General features: G+C 40.4%; 1 protein-coding gene across 4 annotated transcripts in view; it reads right to left on the bottom strand.

Annotated features, from left to right (window-relative positions):
* Positions 1-19,287, bottom strand: part of Hipk (Homeodomain interacting protein kinase) — a 31,847-nt gene that overhangs the window by 10,331 nt on the left and 2,229 nt on the right. Inside the window, exons 2-17 of one of the 4 annotated variants that reach the window (XM_066742092.1) lie at positions 9,875-10,237; positions 6,482-6,814; positions 6,238-6,330; positions 5,938-6,156; positions 5,482-5,854; positions 5,180-5,397; positions 4,767-5,090; positions 4,448-4,627; positions 4,223-4,369; positions 3,964-4,128; positions 3,216-3,634; positions 2,803-2,892; positions 1,584-2,030; positions 1,326-1,488; positions 806-1,029; positions 217-537 (exon numbers count right to left, since the gene is read on the bottom strand). In XM_066742092.1, coding sequence (XP_066598189.1) covers positions 217-537; positions 806-1,029; positions 1,326-1,488; positions 1,584-2,030; positions 2,803-2,892; positions 3,216-3,634; positions 3,964-4,128; positions 4,223-4,369; positions 4,448-4,627; positions 4,767-5,090; positions 5,180-5,397; positions 5,482-5,854; positions 5,938-6,156; positions 6,238-6,330; positions 6,482-6,814; positions 9,875-10,234 — 4,076 coding nt within the window. In that variant the 5' untranslated portion in view covers positions 10,235-10,237. The remainder of the gene's footprint in view (positions 1-216; positions 538-805; positions 1,030-1,325; positions 1,489-1,583; positions 2,031-2,802; positions 2,893-3,215; positions 3,635-3,963; positions 4,129-4,222; positions 4,370-4,447; positions 4,628-4,766; positions 5,091-5,179; positions 5,398-5,481; positions 5,855-5,937; positions 6,157-6,237; positions 6,331-6,481; positions 6,815-9,874; positions 10,238-19,287) is intronic. The other 3 variants (XM_066742094.1, XM_066742093.1, XM_066742095.1) reach the window with 3 other exon arrangements.

The raw sequence follows: 19,287 nt of genomic DNA, 5'->3' as shown, positions 1-19,287 counted from the left end.
ATCGATAATAAAGTCATGCACCACTATACGAAAGAGCTACGAAGTATTTTTACAACAGTGGAATATTGTAGAGAAATTGGCTTGGAAAAGAAGCGAGCAGCATTTGTGCAATGGCTGCGAGGTAAGTGGAGAGACAGTAAACTTGGAGATATTGGAAGTTAACAATAGCTAATATGCTATACTAGATTCAGAGAGTATAATATAAATGGTACACACATGCATGCATCAACTAGATGTCTAGGTACCCACCCGGGTGTGAATCCCTGATAGGTGGGCACTTGTTGTTGCTGTATCGCAGCAGGAGCCTGAGAAGGAGCGGCTGTAACATAAACTGGCGGTGGTACAGCGTGTGGCCTTGAGCGCACGTGAGGGTATTCCTGATAAAGAGGTTGTCCCAGATGCTGCGTGCCGCCCACTACTGGGCCTCCCGTAGGACTTCTACCACCGCCACCGCCAACGGGACTCAGGTGATTTGGATGTCCATGGTGACTGTGTGAATGACCCGGATGCCCTGTCGATCCCACCACCTGGCCCTGCCTATAAAATCCAGAACATACCAAACCCTCGATTTATGTAAAAGTCTCATGCTAATGCTATTATCAATAATTCCCACACACACACGAACAATCGACCATCCCTTACTGTAACACGAAAAATATCATGGGTCTAAAACGAGAATTCTGCCTATCCATTGAATTCACTCGGCGATGCGTATTTTATCAAGGTCAGCTAATTTAACGAGCAACTTGGATCATTCTACTTCGTATCTGCATGCGTGAAAAGAAGGCATAGAACGAGAATTCACCTGTATTGATGGACCTGATTGGTCACCGCCCATTTCTGGTGGTCTCTAGAATGGGCAGCTGGTGGTTGTACGTATTCGTGCTTGTACTCGGCCCGTTTCCCTGGCCACGATACCCGCTTATCTGTGCCAGTTGTGTAGACGATGTGTTGTTCTTGCAGATGTGGATGTGCACTGCTTGTGGTTACGTACTGCAAGAAGTAGTCATGCATGTCATAGGCGTCATCCTAGAATAATATCACACAAAAAATATTACTAATTCAATAAAGGACAGTTTTGATCGATCATGGACGCTTTATGGACACTGAAATTTAACCAAAACGTACAAGTAGAATTCAAAGATAGAATTTTAGAAGACATTTGTTTATCTTTTTCTAAACGCCAAGATTGTTCTGATCGAATTTCGTAATCTATTTCTAATTGGATATTGATGCAAGCAGAAGATATACAATTGTAGTATCTTGAATAATTTTGGAATAATCTATAGCTTTGTAGCGTTACTCAGAGCCAAATAATAGTTAACCTGATAGGTCGGTGGTTCCTTGCAGGCAGGAGCATGACATGGATGTGGCGCAAGATACTCCACACCGGGCTCTGGCTTAGTAGCAACGTTAACCATGTTACATTCAGACTGCACTTTAGCCAACAAACGTTTCTTTTGCGATTGTGAAGAATAACCGGAGCTACTGAAATATAATAGATAAGAGGACGGTTAAGAAATTGCATTAATTTAACAGAGTGAAGAAATCACTGTGATGAAATAAAAAAGTTTTTCAATTACCTGCTCACATGGTGCTGCTGCTGCGGCTCATGCTTGATAAGCTGTGTCGTTTGTTGGTGTGAATGCTGCGGAAGATGTTGATATAAGTGTGAATGAACTCGGCTAGGACTAGACTCGCCATCGCTGTCACCAACGGTTACGCAGCTTATAACATTTTTACGTTGAGCTCTTTGAGAAGAAGAGCTACTACTGTGAGCGGTAATTACATGGCCATTCGCATGCGATTGAATGTGGCTGTTGGTATGGTTGTTCGTATGATTGTTGACATGACTGCTGGTATGGTTGCTGGTATGATTGCTGGTATGGTTGCTGGTATGGTTGCTGGTATGACTGTTGGTATGACTGCTGGTATGGCTGCTGGTATGGCTGCTGGCATGGTTGTTGGCGTGGCTGTTCGTATGTGGTTGTGCCATAGACGTCTGCACTATACGTGGGGTTGACTGCGGGCTGTAATTAGACATTTCAAAGTTATTTATCTTCCGATCAAACGTTTACTCACTTACGTCATTGAAATTATAACATCGCTGAATTAGAGCTATACATATTTTATATTATTGTAATTACACAAATATATATATTATTTCAAATTGCTCATTAAGAATTACTATGTAATTCTTAAGTATAGATTTTTTTATTTTTAAAAATCAAATCGTACAGCTCTATTTCCTGCATGGAGAAAGTGCTACAGAAACCTCTCATGTTAGTTGGTTTGAATGAAACGAGCGCTGATTGAAGCTAAATACGACGGTGCTAGGGCTTTTAATCACATGCAAGAGTTAATGGTGATTACACTATTTATTAAATTGTCGTGCAAAGAGAGTCATGCTTCTATTTAAAATTATGTATAGAGTGTAAATGATGCTCGTTAATACAATCTACCGCTTCAAAAGTTTATATTAAGCATTGCATTAGAATAATATTAGTTGGTAATTTTGTAAATTAAACTTTTCCACATCCCAGAGTTAGACTACTAGAAAAGCTCGCGTGTGAAAGTAAAATATGCATCAACAAAACTTGATTACTATTTAATTGATACGTTAGAGAGCTGATCAGATAAAATTTTGTATCTGATATTGATTTGCCATAATAAGAAAGAGGCTGTATACTAAGAAGCTAGTCAAATAATTCTGATAGCTTAGTACTGTGCTCTGACCAGTTCTCGATTAACAATTAGCTAATGTGATCGTGTATTACGTTTAACTGGGTTTCATTCAAGTACCTTCGAATGACCTCTTCACGGGCAGGACGCCCGTTGCCAGACAGGCGAGGGGCCAAATTCTGACAGGCTCCACACTGACGATCTCCACAGCTGTCAATAATATACCCATGCGTGATTCTACTTACTAGTAATAGACTAAAATAACCCAGATTCAAAAATACTAAATTCTACTCTTAAAAACATTGTGCATCTAATCTCGTCTGATTCAAATATGATTTTGAATAACTCCTAATGCTCAAACAGTGCTCACTCAGATTGCAAAGGAAGATAAACGAAACATGAAGGTTCTTATATATTTGGAAACAAAAAATGATCAAATGAATTAGCACTACAATGAAAACTTTGCAATACTTTTTGTCAAACATTTGGAAATCAACTACGTTTAGAAGGAAAGTGAGAAAGGTAAAGCTCACCATTTGCCAGGAGTTTCGTCCTCGCTATCACTGATAGTGATGACGGAAACAGCTGGGGAGGGAGTATCGTGAATGGTGATAGTTTGTTGACGAATCGAGGAAACTTGTTGGTGTTCAACGTTGTGACTGCTACTGTGTTTGCTATTGTGGTGATGCGATTGTACGGGCTGCTGCTGCCAATGGCCGTTCGACGGCGAGTGTCTTCTCATACTACTCGGTGGAGTATTCTCCTTCGCTCTTTTCTTCACAGGACTAAGTTGCTGCGTCTCCTTCTTGTGCTCGTGTCGATGCTGCGACTGCTGCGGTACCGTTAGATGATGCTGATGATGTTTTGTCACACTACGTTTATTCCAATTCTGCGATGGATGTTCCACCAAAGCACTTGTATTATATACTTCAGTGACAGGAAACACAGGCCTCTGATCCTCCCCAAAACAAGGGTAAATAGTTAAACATACATTCTTTCCACATTCTAAGGAAACTTCGGTAGTCTCGCGTCACGTAGTTACACATAATTTCATGTATAACTCATCGCGTGACACCGAAATATCACTATTTACATTAAACCGAATGTACAGAGATATGAGAGACAATTATTACAAAATGGAACAAAAAGACAAGGGCTGCACAAGAGACTTACATAGATGGGCCAAATAGTACGTGTTATTTCTATTAGCAATATAATAAATCCTAAAGTATGACGAAAAAAAAAAAAAAAACGATAATATACCAGGAAAACGTATTTTACCTGTAGAATGGCCGAACTATCTACAATAAGTGGTCTTCCCCAATCCCCGGCATCGCTAAGTAAAGGCTGCTGTATGGCTGCATGCTGTGGTGGAAGCTGTTGCCAAGATGGTACAATCGCTGCCATTTGCCTACTTCCGGTTGGCCATGACGTCTGCACAGCATTCTGAGGTATTATTAAATATTGCCGTATCACACGAAATAAAAATTGTCGTCTACATTGGTCTTCACCAACTAGTATATTTAATTTCACTACTAACCGTTAGTAACATTTGACGTCCGGTTTCCACCATGGATACAGGAACCGCGGCGTATTGTTGATGGGCAGCGGCAGCTGCAGCTGCTACAGCTTGTTGAGAGATTATCGACGGTTGAATCTGCAAAGGTCCTTGCTGTGCTTGAGGAGGCTAAATTTAAAATTACGGAATATCGAATTACAACGGCTACAATTCTGTAAGATAAACATAAAATATGAATTCACATACCTGAGCTACGACAACATGCTTAGCAGGACTAGGCATGGTCTGGTAACCCGGTGGAGGACAAAGTATGCCAGGCACTAGCTGATGGGGAAAATCGTGCACCGCGCTCCGTCCACTGTTGGATCCACTGGATGACCCACTGTACTGAGTCGCTCTGCGACTACTGTTGCTATAGATCTGGTACTACGATAAATTAGAGAAATGATAAATTATAATTACAGATTCAACTCTTTGTAGAAAATAAATACAAACTCTCAAACAATATCCTATGAAGAAAAAAAATGAATAGAAAAAAAAGATTGAAATAATTTGAGACACATACCAAATTATCGTATCCGGGTTGTGCAGTACGGTGTTCTCTAACCAAGCGTTGAACTTGATTGGTCAACTGATTGTTGAAAGTCAGTGTGACCGCACTGCCATTGGTCGTGGGTACGAAATTAGCAACCAGGGATGTCGGTGGAGGTGGTTGAGGCGCTGGTGCCGCTTGATGGTGAGCTGGACTAGCGGTGAAATCACCGGCGCGTCGACAAACCTCCATCATCTGGACGGAAGCCTTGACGTTGTTGCAATGCGCATAATCGACCAAATGCGCCAATGTTACGAAAGCATGATTCAGTGCCTCTCCTGGTGTTATTCTACGCTCCTGAAACGGTAAAATTTATATAGTGCTCGTTGCTCACAATCACTCTATTAAAATATTCCTGGGAATTTCCATCATGAATTAGATATTACTACCTGGTCCATGGTGAGCATTCTCTTTAAAAGATCGATGAATTCTCTTCTATCTGCTTTCTCGGCCAACAACTGACCACCATCCAAATCGGTTGGAACGTTTACTTGTCCGATGTCGTCGAGACAATTAAAAATGTACTTTCTCGCTTCTTTAGATTTTATTCCAGTTTCTGCTTCGTGCTCCTCCGGTGTTTTCAGCCGCCAGAATGGGTAGGTGCCTGAAAGTTGAAGCAATTCGTAAATTATCATCAAGCAAGGGAGGAGAAGGAAGATTAAACTTTAATGTGTGAAAAAGCACTTACTATCCATATCCCTGTAGAAAAATTTGGTGGTTTTGCTAGCGTTGTTTAGCATATGCTCAGTTGGCAAACCCTGTGTCTGACTTATATATCGAATCTGATCGTATTCCGAACTACCAGGGTACAGAGGCCATCCTAGGAATAACTCAGCTACGACACAGCCGAGTGACCACATGTCGATAGCTTCACAGTAAGGTAGACCAAGTATGATCTCAGGAGCACGATAATATCTAGACTGCAAATACGTGTTGCAGACTGCTTTTGATACGTGAGACGCAGAGCCGAAATCGATGACTTTGACACGATAAGGCTGACGCACCGGATCCACCAGCATGATGTTTTCTGGTTTCAGATCGGCGTGTATCAAACCCAATTGCTGCAAAAGTGAACAATTTCATAATAAATCCCATATTAACTGTAAAAGACTAATTTAATCTGAGAAAATGAATGAAAACTTACCTTCAGTTTCAGTAGCGCGGTCAATACTTGTTGGAGTATGGGTCTAATGTACTTGAGCGGAAGGGGTGAGAACTTGTTTTGCTTTAAAGAGTCGTACAGGTTCTGCTCCAGCATTTCGAACACAAGACATGTGTGAGATTTATGCTGGAAGCACTCGTAAGCGCGCACGAAATTGAACTCATCCGCGTTTTCCTGACTGAGTCGTGACAGGATGGAGACCTGGAAAATAATGGACGTTAAAAACTCTACTAATCTTACCTCATAAATCACTAAAGTTGATTATTGCATCTATTTGTTTACCTCAATCTGCCCTTGGCGCGCATACGATGGATGGTTCTTAAGAATTTTGATTGCCACTATTTCATTAGTTCCCTTTTTCCAACATTTCACCACCTAGAAAAAAAGTTAGCAGTGTTACCTTATCAGAATTCTATGTATGATATATCAACGTCTGATTTGTGCGATAGTCAAGTTAAGGGTGCTGTTCCGACTTTAAGTACGCCAATAGAAACTGTTGCTTGCGAAAGGAACAAGTTTGTCTAACCTGGCCGAAAGTGCCCCTGCCCAGGAACTCGAGGACCTCGTACTGATTGGTCATGGAATAGAGAACTTCGTGCTGGACCAGTTGATAATCTCCGTCCCCCTGTGGATTACTGCCACCACCCCCATTGCCGGTATTGGCCACTTGCTTACTGTGTGACGTCATGCCTGCCTGTTTGTGCTGTTGCTGCAGCTGCTGCTGTTGTTGCTGCTGCGGTTGTTGTTGTTGCTGCTGGGTATTATGGTGTTGCGACACTATACCACCCACTGCGTTGGTCGCGTTGGCGGAGTGGACTGCCAGACCTTCACCATTACCCTCCCTCGACCAAGTTTTTCTCTGTAGGAGTAAGACACCTTATAAAAAAAATTATTTCCAATTAGATTTTCATTCACGCACTGTCTAGCCATTTCCAATTTCAGAGTCTTGACAATGCAACTCTAACAATAAGTATTATCTTTACTATAATTGTACTTGATCGTTGTACTCCTAACGCATCATAATTTTCCCCCAAGCGTTATATCTGCTTTCTGCTTTGGAAAATAACAACGCATTGGAAATGTAACACCGAGACGCCAAGCGGAGTTTATGGAACGAAGGTTTATTTGGCATTTCGCTGCAACGGATCGACGATTCCAGAAAAATGCAGTCGTGTGTCTAGTGAGTGTTTAACGTCCTACATTGATTTACATTCGACGACGACGTCCAGGAAATAAAGTCATTTTTGTTTCTGGCGCCATTACGTGACGACGTTCCCCAACGATTTCCCCTCTGTTTACTCGAGCCATTCGAAGCACTTTCCTCTTTTATTATGGCATAAAAAATCTCTAGCAAAAACTATGATTCGACGAACGAACGGAGAGTTTCTCTTTGAAGGCTGAACAGGAGTGCGAGCTTCGAGCAAAAGGTGGTGAAATTTTGGGTAGGAAAAATGAGGTTTGCGGGGGAAGGGGGGGAGGGGGAGGAGATTTGGTGCTCCAAGCGTAAAGTGCAAAATAAATTGGGCGAGTACTGAGAAATGGTGCTTTAGTTACGCATTGGAGATTACGCGAGGGTTTCTCGACGAAAATATTCGATACGCGAGAGGAGGGCTGACATGAAATATGAAAGAGGGAAGAAGCCTTGAGGGCAATCGATAGTTAACTACGCCGTACAGGAAACGTTATCTACGCCTGCTGGCTCGTCTCTATCCACGCGCTAGTGTCTCCCTTAGCAACCGACCATTGACGCCAGGAACCGATCAACGAACTTGCCGATTGCACCGATATTCCTCGCTAATTAAAGAGAAATAAGAAAGCAAAAGTAGATGAAGAGCAAAACGAAGAGAAAGGAATCTTTGTCATTTGCCTTCGCTTGGATTCGCTGTGACGCAATCCAACAATGCCTGTAGTTTCCCTGCTAATCCATTATTTAGAGTAATTGCTTGTTTACCGCACAATACTCGTGACAGACCTGTGACGTTCTTGAACTCTCCATCTACCGTGGATAATGGTTAAATTTCACGGAAACGTTAAATAAAATGCGCAAAATTTTCGTTCGATAAATGCTGCACGTTATGCAATAAAACTACGTTGAATTTATCGCTATATTTTCTTGCATGACTATCAAACATAATTGACGTAACGCCGAGAGTTTTGGATCCGAGTTGGATCTTTGACGTTGGAAGAATTTTTATCTCTTCTCTGCGATCAACGTGCCTCCTGCCTCGTTACTGCCTCTCGTGCTGGAGGAGATGAAGGGAAAAAAACAGAAGGTCTAATTGAGGTAAGCTGGCAGCGTTTTAAGGCAGGTGCAAGCAGAATGAAAGGAATGGAAATGTCTGGCCGTGGAGAGCAGACCTTACTGGTCACCCAATTCCATCCACTTCATCCTTTTTCTTTCTCCCGAGCATCCTTGCGGCCGCGCGCGGCGCTGCGCAGCTGATGATCCGCTCTCGCAACTCGCCACACAGACAACTACTCGTAAATACATCTACTAATTGCTAAAAACCGGTTAACAAGAATGGCCAGAGAGACTCAATGAATATAATCTAAAATCTAAATTACTTTCGGCCAAACCTGTAAACATTTCTTCGATAAAGTACAAACAGAAATCTTTGCGAAATTCAACCGGTTGAAAGAAACGCTTGATTCATTGAGAGAATAATTAATCACTTTACAAAGTGATTCAGTTCTCCAAGAAAATAACTCTGATTCTTTTTTTACAAAGAGGTGTTATTGTCCAATAGAGAGCGAGTGGTTCGATAGATCGCTTTGCGTTGGCCAATCGCACAGCCCGATGGAACAATCAATCCAATCGCTAAATTCGTATGGATAAATGGGACTAATCAGACGCACACACACACAATGCATGGCTTCCTCTATGCTCGGACCATTATCAATCGCATTAATGTTTTTTCTCATTTTCCTTTTTCACTATCACAAGTCAATTTAATTGTCCCGTCGTCGTCCAGCCCTGCCTGCTAGAAAATCTATAGAGCTTCGTGGAATATACATGATCTCAAACGCTTCCGCGATTACTTTTCCCTAGACTCAATTCACTTTGCATTCACTGCAAGTCACCAGGCACTCGAAACTTTAATTACAGCATTACCAGAGAACGACAACTTTATTTAAGAATTAATCGCAACATGAAAAATGCCTCTCGCGAGTCTAGAATCCAGCATCAATTTTTCGCCTTGCTCAAAACCGTTCAGCCTCGGAGTTACTCGAGAAATTTTCTAATGGACAATCTCCTTGAAATCATTATCGAAACGCCTCGATCGACATTAAACCAATTTTCAAAGGTAATTACAAATAATAGGCTGGAATCGTTCAGGAAATAAATAGCATGAAATCTAAGATTACGATATTTCCAATAATTCCTTTTACCAATCTTTCGTAAAGTCTCTCGCTCACAATTGCTTCACAATGTGTATGATCGACGAATTTCAAAGTCACACGTTCGATTACAAAATTTCGTTATAGCTAACGCAGCGAATTTGCAAACATTTCTTTATGAGAACCAACGTCGTTCGTAAATATCTATCGAAAATAGCGTTGTAACGAAATTACAGCATTATCTCGTAGTGAAGTAAATATGAAAGATGGATCGATGTAACAAGTTTGAGTTAAGCAACGTGTGACATTTTTCAGAGTATAATGATTTTTGGTACAATACGTGGCGTCACTGATGCCAAACAAAATTCTCGGTAGTACTCAATGTATCTTTAAACCATATACTTATATATAATGGATCGACTGTACCGTCTCCTACCGAAAGGAGCACGAAGAAGCAAGGATCGCGCGTTGTGGGAGGTTGGAATTGAGAAACATGTGATGACTTTTGGTAGTCTACGGTGGCGTTAGTGTGATGTTAGGAAAGATCGTTGGTGGTGTTGGTGATGGTGGATGTATGTACCTTTTGGCCACAACGCTGGTACGTGTCTAAGAGTTTAATCGTGGAGGCTCGCACCAAGGTCTGCTGGCTCGGGCTACTCTTCTGCAGCGCATTATTGTTGTGCAGCGAGCTGAATGCTGTGTTAGCACCGTTGTTGTCCGAGTACCGTTGTTGCAGGCCGGTATTGTCCAATTGGTAGTCGCCGGTCGATTGGACCAACGCGTGCTGGATCACCGGCTGGCTCACGTTGTAGTCCAACTTGCGCTTCTTGCTGTGATGATGGTGGCCGTTGTTGTTGTTACTGCTGCTGCTGGAGCTGCTGCTGCTGCTGCTGCCGTTGACGCTGCTCGTCTGCTGGTTTTGGATGAACATGTCACACATTCCCTGCAAATCCAACCAATACAATTAATATCCACAATCTACATATTCAAAATCCTCTCTTACGCATCAACTACTTTAACATCTTGCTTCACGCGCGCGCGCGCGCTCTACTTTATTATTACGAAAAAATTTCCTCTTATTTCTCTCGACTCCCTTTGGTCCCTCTCCCATTTTCCGAGCGAATCTTTGCTCAGGCATTCTTAATGTATTTTCTAATATTCTTTTCGTCAGTCACGGGCCACTCTAGACGGCCCCATCATGACTTGAAAAAAAAAAAAAAACGAAACATCGGCTGGGGATGTGAATATTTTTGAGCAGCCCATGCAGCCTCGGATCCCCACGAGATATCGGATTTCTATGCATGCTCCTCGACGACTCTCCATCTTCAAAAGCGAACCAACCTATTTTCCAACCTCGAGCACAAAGGTCTAAAATGGAATGAAAGCGACGCTCAAACGAGTTTCGTATGGTTTCCGGATTATCGAGAGGTAATTGAAAGGTGAGAATGATCGATAGGATCGACCAAGCGAAAATTACGAGATTCGCGAATTTTTCTAGCAAATTTAATGAGAAAAATAACGACGGAATAATTACAATCTTTGTGCGAATGGGGAATTTCGGATGATGTAAGACGAAGGGAAGGAAGGGGGGGGGGGGATTTTTATTAGTTGAAGAAATAGGAAAGATAAAGAGGGAGGTAGGGAGGTAGGGAATTTGCGCGCGTTCCCAGCTTGTACCGTTCATCTTCTTCCTCTTTCCTGGCAATTTTCACTTTGCTTCGTGTACACACGACCGATGTGCTCTAATTATAGCGCGTCGCTCGTCAGAAATAGCCGAGACTCTCGCGTTATGAAGGATCTACTACGGTAACCCGAGGATTACAGTTATGTTTGCCTTTCTGGCGCGACCCAAGCAAATCCCAAGTCCAGGGTCCCCTACCCTGATCAGGTAGGAACGCTCAAAGATCCCATTAAGCCTGCCAAAATTACACGTTTTAAACTACCAAAATTTTCAATTTCCTTCCTTTCGTGCAATGCGATCAAACTCTGCCAATAATAAACACACTTGAAATCTCTCTTCTGTATGGTCATCCCCTTAGGTCGGAGATCCTATTAAGGATGATAAAATTACAATTTAAATTTTCGAAAAATTCCTACGTGCCAAATTGAAATATCTCGATTAAATGAAGCAACGTGAAAACTCTTTAAGGCTCGGTAAAAGTAGCGTTTTTGCCAGCAGGAAATAAATAAACGTGTTTATATATATTTTTCAAGTAATATAAGTTTCTTTCTCCATTTAGACAGCTGGGCAGTGTAATAGAGGGGGGAGGAGAGTTTTCTTTATTGGATAAGAAGAATTTTCCTGCAGACTGCTGAGAGGCTCGTTGATCTTTTTTCGATAAACAACAAAGAGCTTGCGTGATTTTAGCAGAGTACGCTCTAAGTGGACAAGAAAAATGGATTCTCGAAACGTGAAAAGTGCTTTTTCTACGAGCTTTCTAAAGATTTCGGGAGAAAGCCGAGTATCCAAAAGAAATCTGTCGGTCTGAAATCGCATGTTCGGTAGGAAAATGAAAAACTGAGAAATCTACTTTATTTTCCTCGACATCAGCACCTTCTGTAATTTTCCGATTACCAACATCCGACCTGAGCAATTTCAAATAATAATCCAATGAATTTATAACAATGGTTGTTAAAATGAGAATAATTTTTAGAGATAGAAATCATCAACAGTGTGTTGTTTACGCAATTATAATTAAAATCTGTCTAAACACGGTAATTTTTACTTCTTTTTTTATATAAGTTATTGAACAGCTCGAGAGACCGAGCAGATAATTGTTCCTCGAAAAGCGAATGTCACGTGTCGGGGCGATTTGTACACCTGCATATAACTCATGAAAAAATGCAAAATGAAGAAAAACAGGAATTTGCAGATGAATTTTACTCGGAAAAGTTAGGTGATCCTGATACACGGAAAAAAAAGAGTAATTTTCAACGTGCTGTTTCATTTCATAATTTTCGCATTCGATATAAAGCTCACACAGCTGTCCTTTCATATTTAATAAAGAATCTTCTTTCTAATTTTGCCCTGTAAAAAAATCTATAGTGAAAAAAAAAGAATCAATGATGGCAGGAATTTAACGTTTCGTCAAGGTACGAATGATCGAGATGAGAATAGCCATGCAGGAGAAAAAAATAGGCGAGTAATAATTGAAAGTTCATGCTGCTTTTATCGATTAGGCTAATTGAATTCACCTCGGCATTTGGGGAGTCCTTGAAATGGGCCGAGTGTCCAGAAGATTTTTTTTTATTATCAAGAAGTAAGCTCCGCATCGATCATACACCGAGTCAATATCAAGGTTACAGCGTGTAATAAAATTATTGCAGCCGAAATGAAAAATCGTATCAATGTTCCTTTCTTTAACTTCTCGTTTCTGATATATACTCTTTCACTGGCATTTCCACGATTGCCGACTGTTTAATCCAAGCTTGATACGCGTTTACCGAGAAAAACTCGATAAGAGCGCGAGAAGTGGCAAAAAAAGATAAGGAAAAGTGCGGATTAATCGCGAGGACAAAAATAAAAATGTCCCAGAAGCTGGATTAGAGTGAATCGAGTGAGGCCATTTGGAAAGAAAATAACACTTTTAATAAACTCCGGCACGCCACTATATTTCACCGTGAAAGGTAAACGTACCTATTCCGTCACGTTTATGAGCGTTTATCGAATAATCAATAAGAGATCAAAATTGATTTGTGGCAGACAATTTTGAGCGAGGAAAGGAACTTTAAATCAATAATATATGAAACGATTTGTCAAGTTTAGTGGAATAATCATTATTTACCACGAGATAGCTCTGCACAGTTAATCGCGTAAAAAATGAGAGAATTTAGATTAGAATAAATCGGGTGAAACTGACAGCCATTTTTTCATACTTGCAGCCCCGGATTGTTTTTAACCTACTTCTTTTTTTTTTAACCAACTTACAACTTTTCTTCGCTGTCATAAGCTTTATCGTGGAAAATGCAGTGACCAGCACGGAGTCGCTTTGTGGCTTCCGGGATTGAAAAAAGATTAGAAGAGAAAAAATTATGTAAAATATTTCTTGGAAAAAAAAAAAAAAAAACTAGAATGGGGAAACGAACGTTCTCCTCTTTCGTTTATTTAGCTAGAATGAAAGGACTGTGACAAACTTTGGATCAGAATTAATCAAGTAAGCGATTTAGAAAGAAAAATGTAAATTGCTTTTTGGGAAAAAGAGAACATTTCCATCTAAAGGTAGAATCTTTTGTGAAGTTGGCGAAAAGAAAGAAAGGGGCGTTTGTCTGGCTTTAGTCGCTCGCGTTATCTGATAAGTTTCTGACGCAAGAAACGAGATCCATCAGGCGGTAAGCGTCAATTTAGCCAAATACTTATTTCCGTATGTTTTTCAATAATCTTCCTGACGCCATTCATCCATTTCTTCACGAGCAATTGAATTTATTACGGAGAAAAAGCCTTTTTTCCAAGAATCAGAGGGGCTACAGAAGTGAGCACCAAACTCCGAAACCGATAATAGCCAAGCAATGGAAATTTAACAAAAGATACAAAAATCAAATAAAGTTCGTCCTATTATTGTCTTTTTAAACTTCTCAACATTAGAGGAAAATTTCTCTTGAAAAATTTTTTCATATAAAGATAGAGAGGAAAGCATGCGGCTGTACGAACGCTTCCCTCCCCGCAGCAGCGGAGAGGATCAAATTACGCGATTAATGATAATTCAAGAATTATTATTTATAGATAAAATACAGTATCAAGTCTCAAGTGTCGAGTAATAATGTATAGATATATATGCAGAGAGGGGGAGGACTGCGGCACTATTGAAAGATCGCACTATATATATGCCATTTGATTTTTTAATTGTTTTCTACGAACAAAAGGAAAGGTTTCGCCGGCTCTCTCTCTCTCTCTCTCTTTCCCTCACAGTATAGTAATGAAGCATGAATTACGGGCTTCCGAGAAAATAATGAATAAGGACCGTATACTATAAGGGACTAAGAATAATTGAAATATTGCAAAGATAACGGTTACGCACGCACGCACACAAAGCTCTCTGTGCAGACTTTCCGAACGCACAACCCAATTATAATTTTCCTTCGCGCTCCCCCCCCCCCCGCTGTCCATCCAATCCTCACTCAGAATAATCGTATACCACGCCCAGCACCTAATTTACCTTTTTCCCCAAATCGTCAAAACAATCAACCCGTTTTCTTTCGACACAGCTAATCTTTGGAAAATAACTAAACAAAGTGAAATCTCACACAACTAGAACAATATAGATAATATTGTCCTCGGTTTTATTTTGCAGTTGAAACTACAATTCCAATTAGTCATTGTGACTATACGAAAGTAATGGAATATTTCACTTGGCAAAAATTGTTTAATCCAAAGAAATATTAGTCGATGGTAGCACGATTTAACAGAGTATTAAAGCTGATAGGTGATAATAATTTTAGTGGAGGAGTAAATACACCGTAGGAAATTGACTGCTGTGTAAGTTGGCCCTATAGCATAATGCGGTCTAATTCATCACGAAGCGCTCGCATGCTAGTAAGAAATGCGTTAGTTTGAAGGCAAGCCTCGCTTATTATTTACTAATTAACCGTACGATGAACATGAGCGAGAAACTTTGAAAAGGTTTCAAGCATTTCGCCCACTTACCGCTAAAATTGTAAAGAATTTTTTTCAGAAATTCCAAATCAACTTCCATTTAATCTTACCAAGTTCGAATAATATTAAATAAATTTATACATTCGTTTAAATATTTACCGCACCCCGGCCTAAACCAACTATAATTATAGCAACTTTCACTAATTTTCATATTGCAAGAACTACAGTTTATTCTTAACTTCCGTTTTACTACATTTTTATAATTTTCCGTAGTATATACAGTAGAGGGAACTATACAATAATATCGTTTATGATATAGTATTTTTTATAACAATTCAGACTACTGTTTTAATTTCTCTCAGTGCATTTTAAAGTGTAAAGGAAAGATCGAGGTCACGATAACCTTTGTAGTGTTTATTTATAAGAAAAATCCAAGTGTGTAATAATTGGACATAAATTATAAATATATGACGTAATATCAACGTTGAGTAAAATCGAACGAGAGACTGAAAAAGAAAGAAATTATTAAATTAATATATATAGATATATATATATAAGAGAGGGTTGAATATGGGGGGAGAAAAGGATTTGATAAGAGAGAAGGAAAGACCGGTTGCAAAAGCAGTCGTGCATCACGTTATTTGCACGTGCGGGATTGACGCACACGCGCGAGCAGCCAGTTATGTACGCGAGATACATTGGAAGGAGGACACGCACGCACACACACACACATCTTTCGTTTTATACGGCCATACAGGTAGCGTGGAACGAGATGCGCTGTAGTGTGCGATGAGTCAACAGGAAAGTGGATCCTTCCGTGGAAAAGATGGACGCTGCTCCCTTCCCCCTTCACCCTTCTTAATCCGAGAAGCAGTCAAACTAATCCACACACTTCCCCGTAGACCGTATAGAATCCCATAAATTCAGGTTTCCCTCCTTCAAACCGAATTTTCCTCTTCACCAGAGTGTTCTTTGGAGAGAAACAAAATTATTGATCCCCGCGTTCCTCGATTAACCGCTATTCCAATTGGCTAAAATCCCGGAAGAAACGAAAAAGTTCATTTCCCAGCGATCAGAAATTCTTGTTGGGTGGAAGTACGGTTATTATTGAAGCTTTAAAAATTCATTTCAACTATTGAAACTGCTTTTTCGACAGTATTCAATAAAAAGTGACGAACAATAATGCTAGCTTTTTTACGACAAAACTTTATTGATCTACGCGCCATGATAAATTACTGTTGAAATTGGCTAAAATCAAGACGAAAAGGAAAAAATTAATTTCTTAGCGTGCAGAAACTTTCATTAGGTGATCGACACTGGATGGAACGTGATAATTGTAAAAAAATTAATTATTAGGAGTTGTTATTGTTTTTTGCTAGAAATTAAGAAAAAATGTCAGACAAACAATATCGACATGTTCGTAGATAAAACTGTATTGATCGACGCTCCTAGATAAATTGGCATTGGAGTTGACTAAAGTCTCGGCAGAAACAACTAAGAATTCACTTTTTTTTTCTTAAATGTTACATGAAACTTTCATTTGGTGGCTCATATAGCATCACAAGAATGATAATTATTCAAAGTAATTTATCAGAGAAATGATTTATACATGAGGTAGGAGGGGAGGAAATAATTATAATTATTAATTTTCACTGGGAATTATTAGTAAGCATCGATTGGCTTCTGAAGCTGCAGTTGATAGGGGGCTACAATTTCGCGTCGGCGCGCGTCGTAAATTCAGCGACTAATATCGTCCTCGTAAACGTCTATCCCAACGTCTTTTATATTTACAACCCACAATAATGGCAATCGAGCAACAAATAGCGCGATATTGCACTGTGGTTTTAAGAATTGCAATTATCACGCAAATATAAACAGTCGCGGCGTCACCTAAAAATTCCTGCTGACTGAGAGACGCAAAAAGTTTGCACGTTCGCTTCCTCCTAAATTATTTCTCGATTCTCGTTCGGCCAGCATTCTCTAGCGATTGCTGAAATTTAGCGTGGAAATTGTTCACTTTCAAATGTGTATATACGCGAGCAACAAGCAGATGGGACAAATTTCCAAAAATTCTTATATAATACAAATAAATAAATGAAAAATTGAATCTAAAGATTAGGATCGATTTCCAGAGAAATTCCGTCCATGTAAGATTGGAGAGGAATAGTAAATCTAATTATAATCTTTCTCGCGTAAACCTCCATCCGTGAAAATAAACAGCGTTTGATGAAATAAAACGTCGATTGCATAAGCTCGGTGGGAGTGGTGTTGTAGGGAGAGAGGGGGGTAGTAATCAGTTCCACGAGAGATCCTGAAATGTATCGAAAAAGGGGCGGTTTATACAGAGATCGAAATTTCCTGTGGAAGGGTCTCTCTCTCTCTCTCTCTCTCTAGACATGCTCTTGTCGAGGGTGAAGAAAAAAATTAGCCGAGGAAGAGGGACGCGCGTCCTTCCAGCGGTCATACACGTGCCTCGCCTACGCCACTGCCGGCGGACACGATAAGCTTGCGTGAGGAGAAAATTTGGTAAGTTTCGTTTCCTCCCCAAGCATTATATCAAAGTTTCAGTGGCGTGATGTACAGCGCGTATAAGCTTACATCAAGCACAAAAACTGATAACCTTTCCGAAAATCCATTTCCAGCGAAAAGAAAAATAAAGAAATAAGCAGAAATGTGGCTGATCGTGGAAATAAGAACTCGAAGAGCAAACTTTTTATTCGACGCTTGAGTTTTGGACGAGCGCGAGGTAAATAAGATTTTCTCAGAATGGATCGTTGCTTCTTCGAAATTGGTCGCTGTATGCGGGTAAGCATAGCGAGGTAGGTATGTATATTATTGGAGGAGTAATATTGCTTGAAATAAAGAAGCCGTGGTTGCGAGAAAGGGACGACGCCAGCTATAAGCTGTTTTCGTCGAAATTGACGAGTATTTTTCATATTATGAGGTAGATGGCGGGCGGTCATAGGCGCGCGTCCCTTTTACTTCAAATGATCGAACGTTCGCGTGAGAAAGTGATTTGATCATTTTAGCTGTTACGCCAATGGGGGTATAGATGCTATGAATCTTCGACCAACCATCCAGCTCTATCCTCGTTCGCCCAAAAATAGTCAATGCGCGATTACTTTAAAGAGAGTCCAACGACGATAAACGACGTTGTAGCGACGGTAATAACATTTAAATACACTTACGATATTTCTGCAAAAAATAGCTTAGCCTTTGAAATTCAGGCATTTCGATGCAAACCGATGGAACTTTCAGTTGCAAAGTAACAAAATGCTAAATAATGAAAATAAAGTGTTTATTGATCGCACTGATACAACTCTATATGTTTCCAAGCGCAGGAACATTTCGCCAATGAGCAAATTTCCCTTGTGGGGGCAAAATGCGAAATGTTATTCTACATAAAAGACAATGGCGTAGGTATCAATGAATTTGTCGCAGATGTGTCGAGATAAGAGTACATGAAAAAGTGAGTTACACATCGGGAAACGAGGAGAGCGATAGTAGGAAAATTTTCCTGATAAAAGAATTGATCGACGCGAACGATGAGAATTAGCAGAGACAGCTTGCGCAAAAATTTCCATCTAACGTCCTTCTGGGCAGCCATACTGCACACGTGTCGTTTTAGCTGTATAGGCCAGGCAAGGTCCTCCGGCAGAGGCCAACCAAGCAGGAGGCCATATTGCCCGAGAAAACCTAATCAAATTCAGTCATCCATTACCCCCACTGTCTTTCAAACGTAAAGTGCTCCAAAGTTTACCATGAAACCTCGTTAATCGGGGATTTTCTCAAATTTCGCCAAGAAAAAATATCGACTAATGTATTTAAAGCTTTGATCATCCAGTTACAATGAAGCAAACAAACAAAAAATATCAAATGGTTGATAAGAGAATTCTCCAGGTAATTTTGTCGACGCAACAAAGCGCCATTTCCGTGAAAACCGGCGATTTTCACGATTCGATATGGCCTCGCACGAACGCAATGTACTTTCTTAATTCGACGGCAGGCCAACCCATGGACGCGGATTCGCGCGAAATAAGCATTGCAACAATTAAAAGAATCGATGTAGCTATTATTTTTCGCGGAAAGTGACGCGCCAGTTGACGATTGTTCTTTTTTTCCCCGCGTAAAACTAGCTTCGTTCGACTAACGCTCATGGGCGTGTTTTGTTTCACTGGTACAACTTGGGTACAACCGTGTACAACGTTGGATGAAAGACGATTTCTCTAGTCAGTAAACGCTTGACTGACTAGTCCCGCGCTACGCGGAAAATTTCCCAGAGAGAAAAGAAGAGCCTCTCTCGCGCGCGAGTTAAACTCGGCTCCCAATAACATTTCGCTATAAACAAAGTAAAAAGGGACTTTCGCCAAGAGGGGAAAAAAAAACATTCCTCTCTGGTTCGA

This window comes from Prorops nasuta, unplaced genomic scaffold (assembly GCF_024137725.1).
Source record: "Prorops nasuta isolate Cenicafe-Biocafe unplaced genomic scaffold, Cenicafe_Pnas_1.2 PNAS00027, whole genome shotgun sequence".
NCBI classification, from domain to species: domain Eukaryota; kingdom Metazoa; phylum Arthropoda; class Insecta; order Hymenoptera; family Bethylidae; genus Prorops; species Prorops nasuta.
The sequence above is the reverse complement of the archived record's forward strand: the minus strand, read 5'-3'. Positions and strand labels throughout refer to the sequence as shown.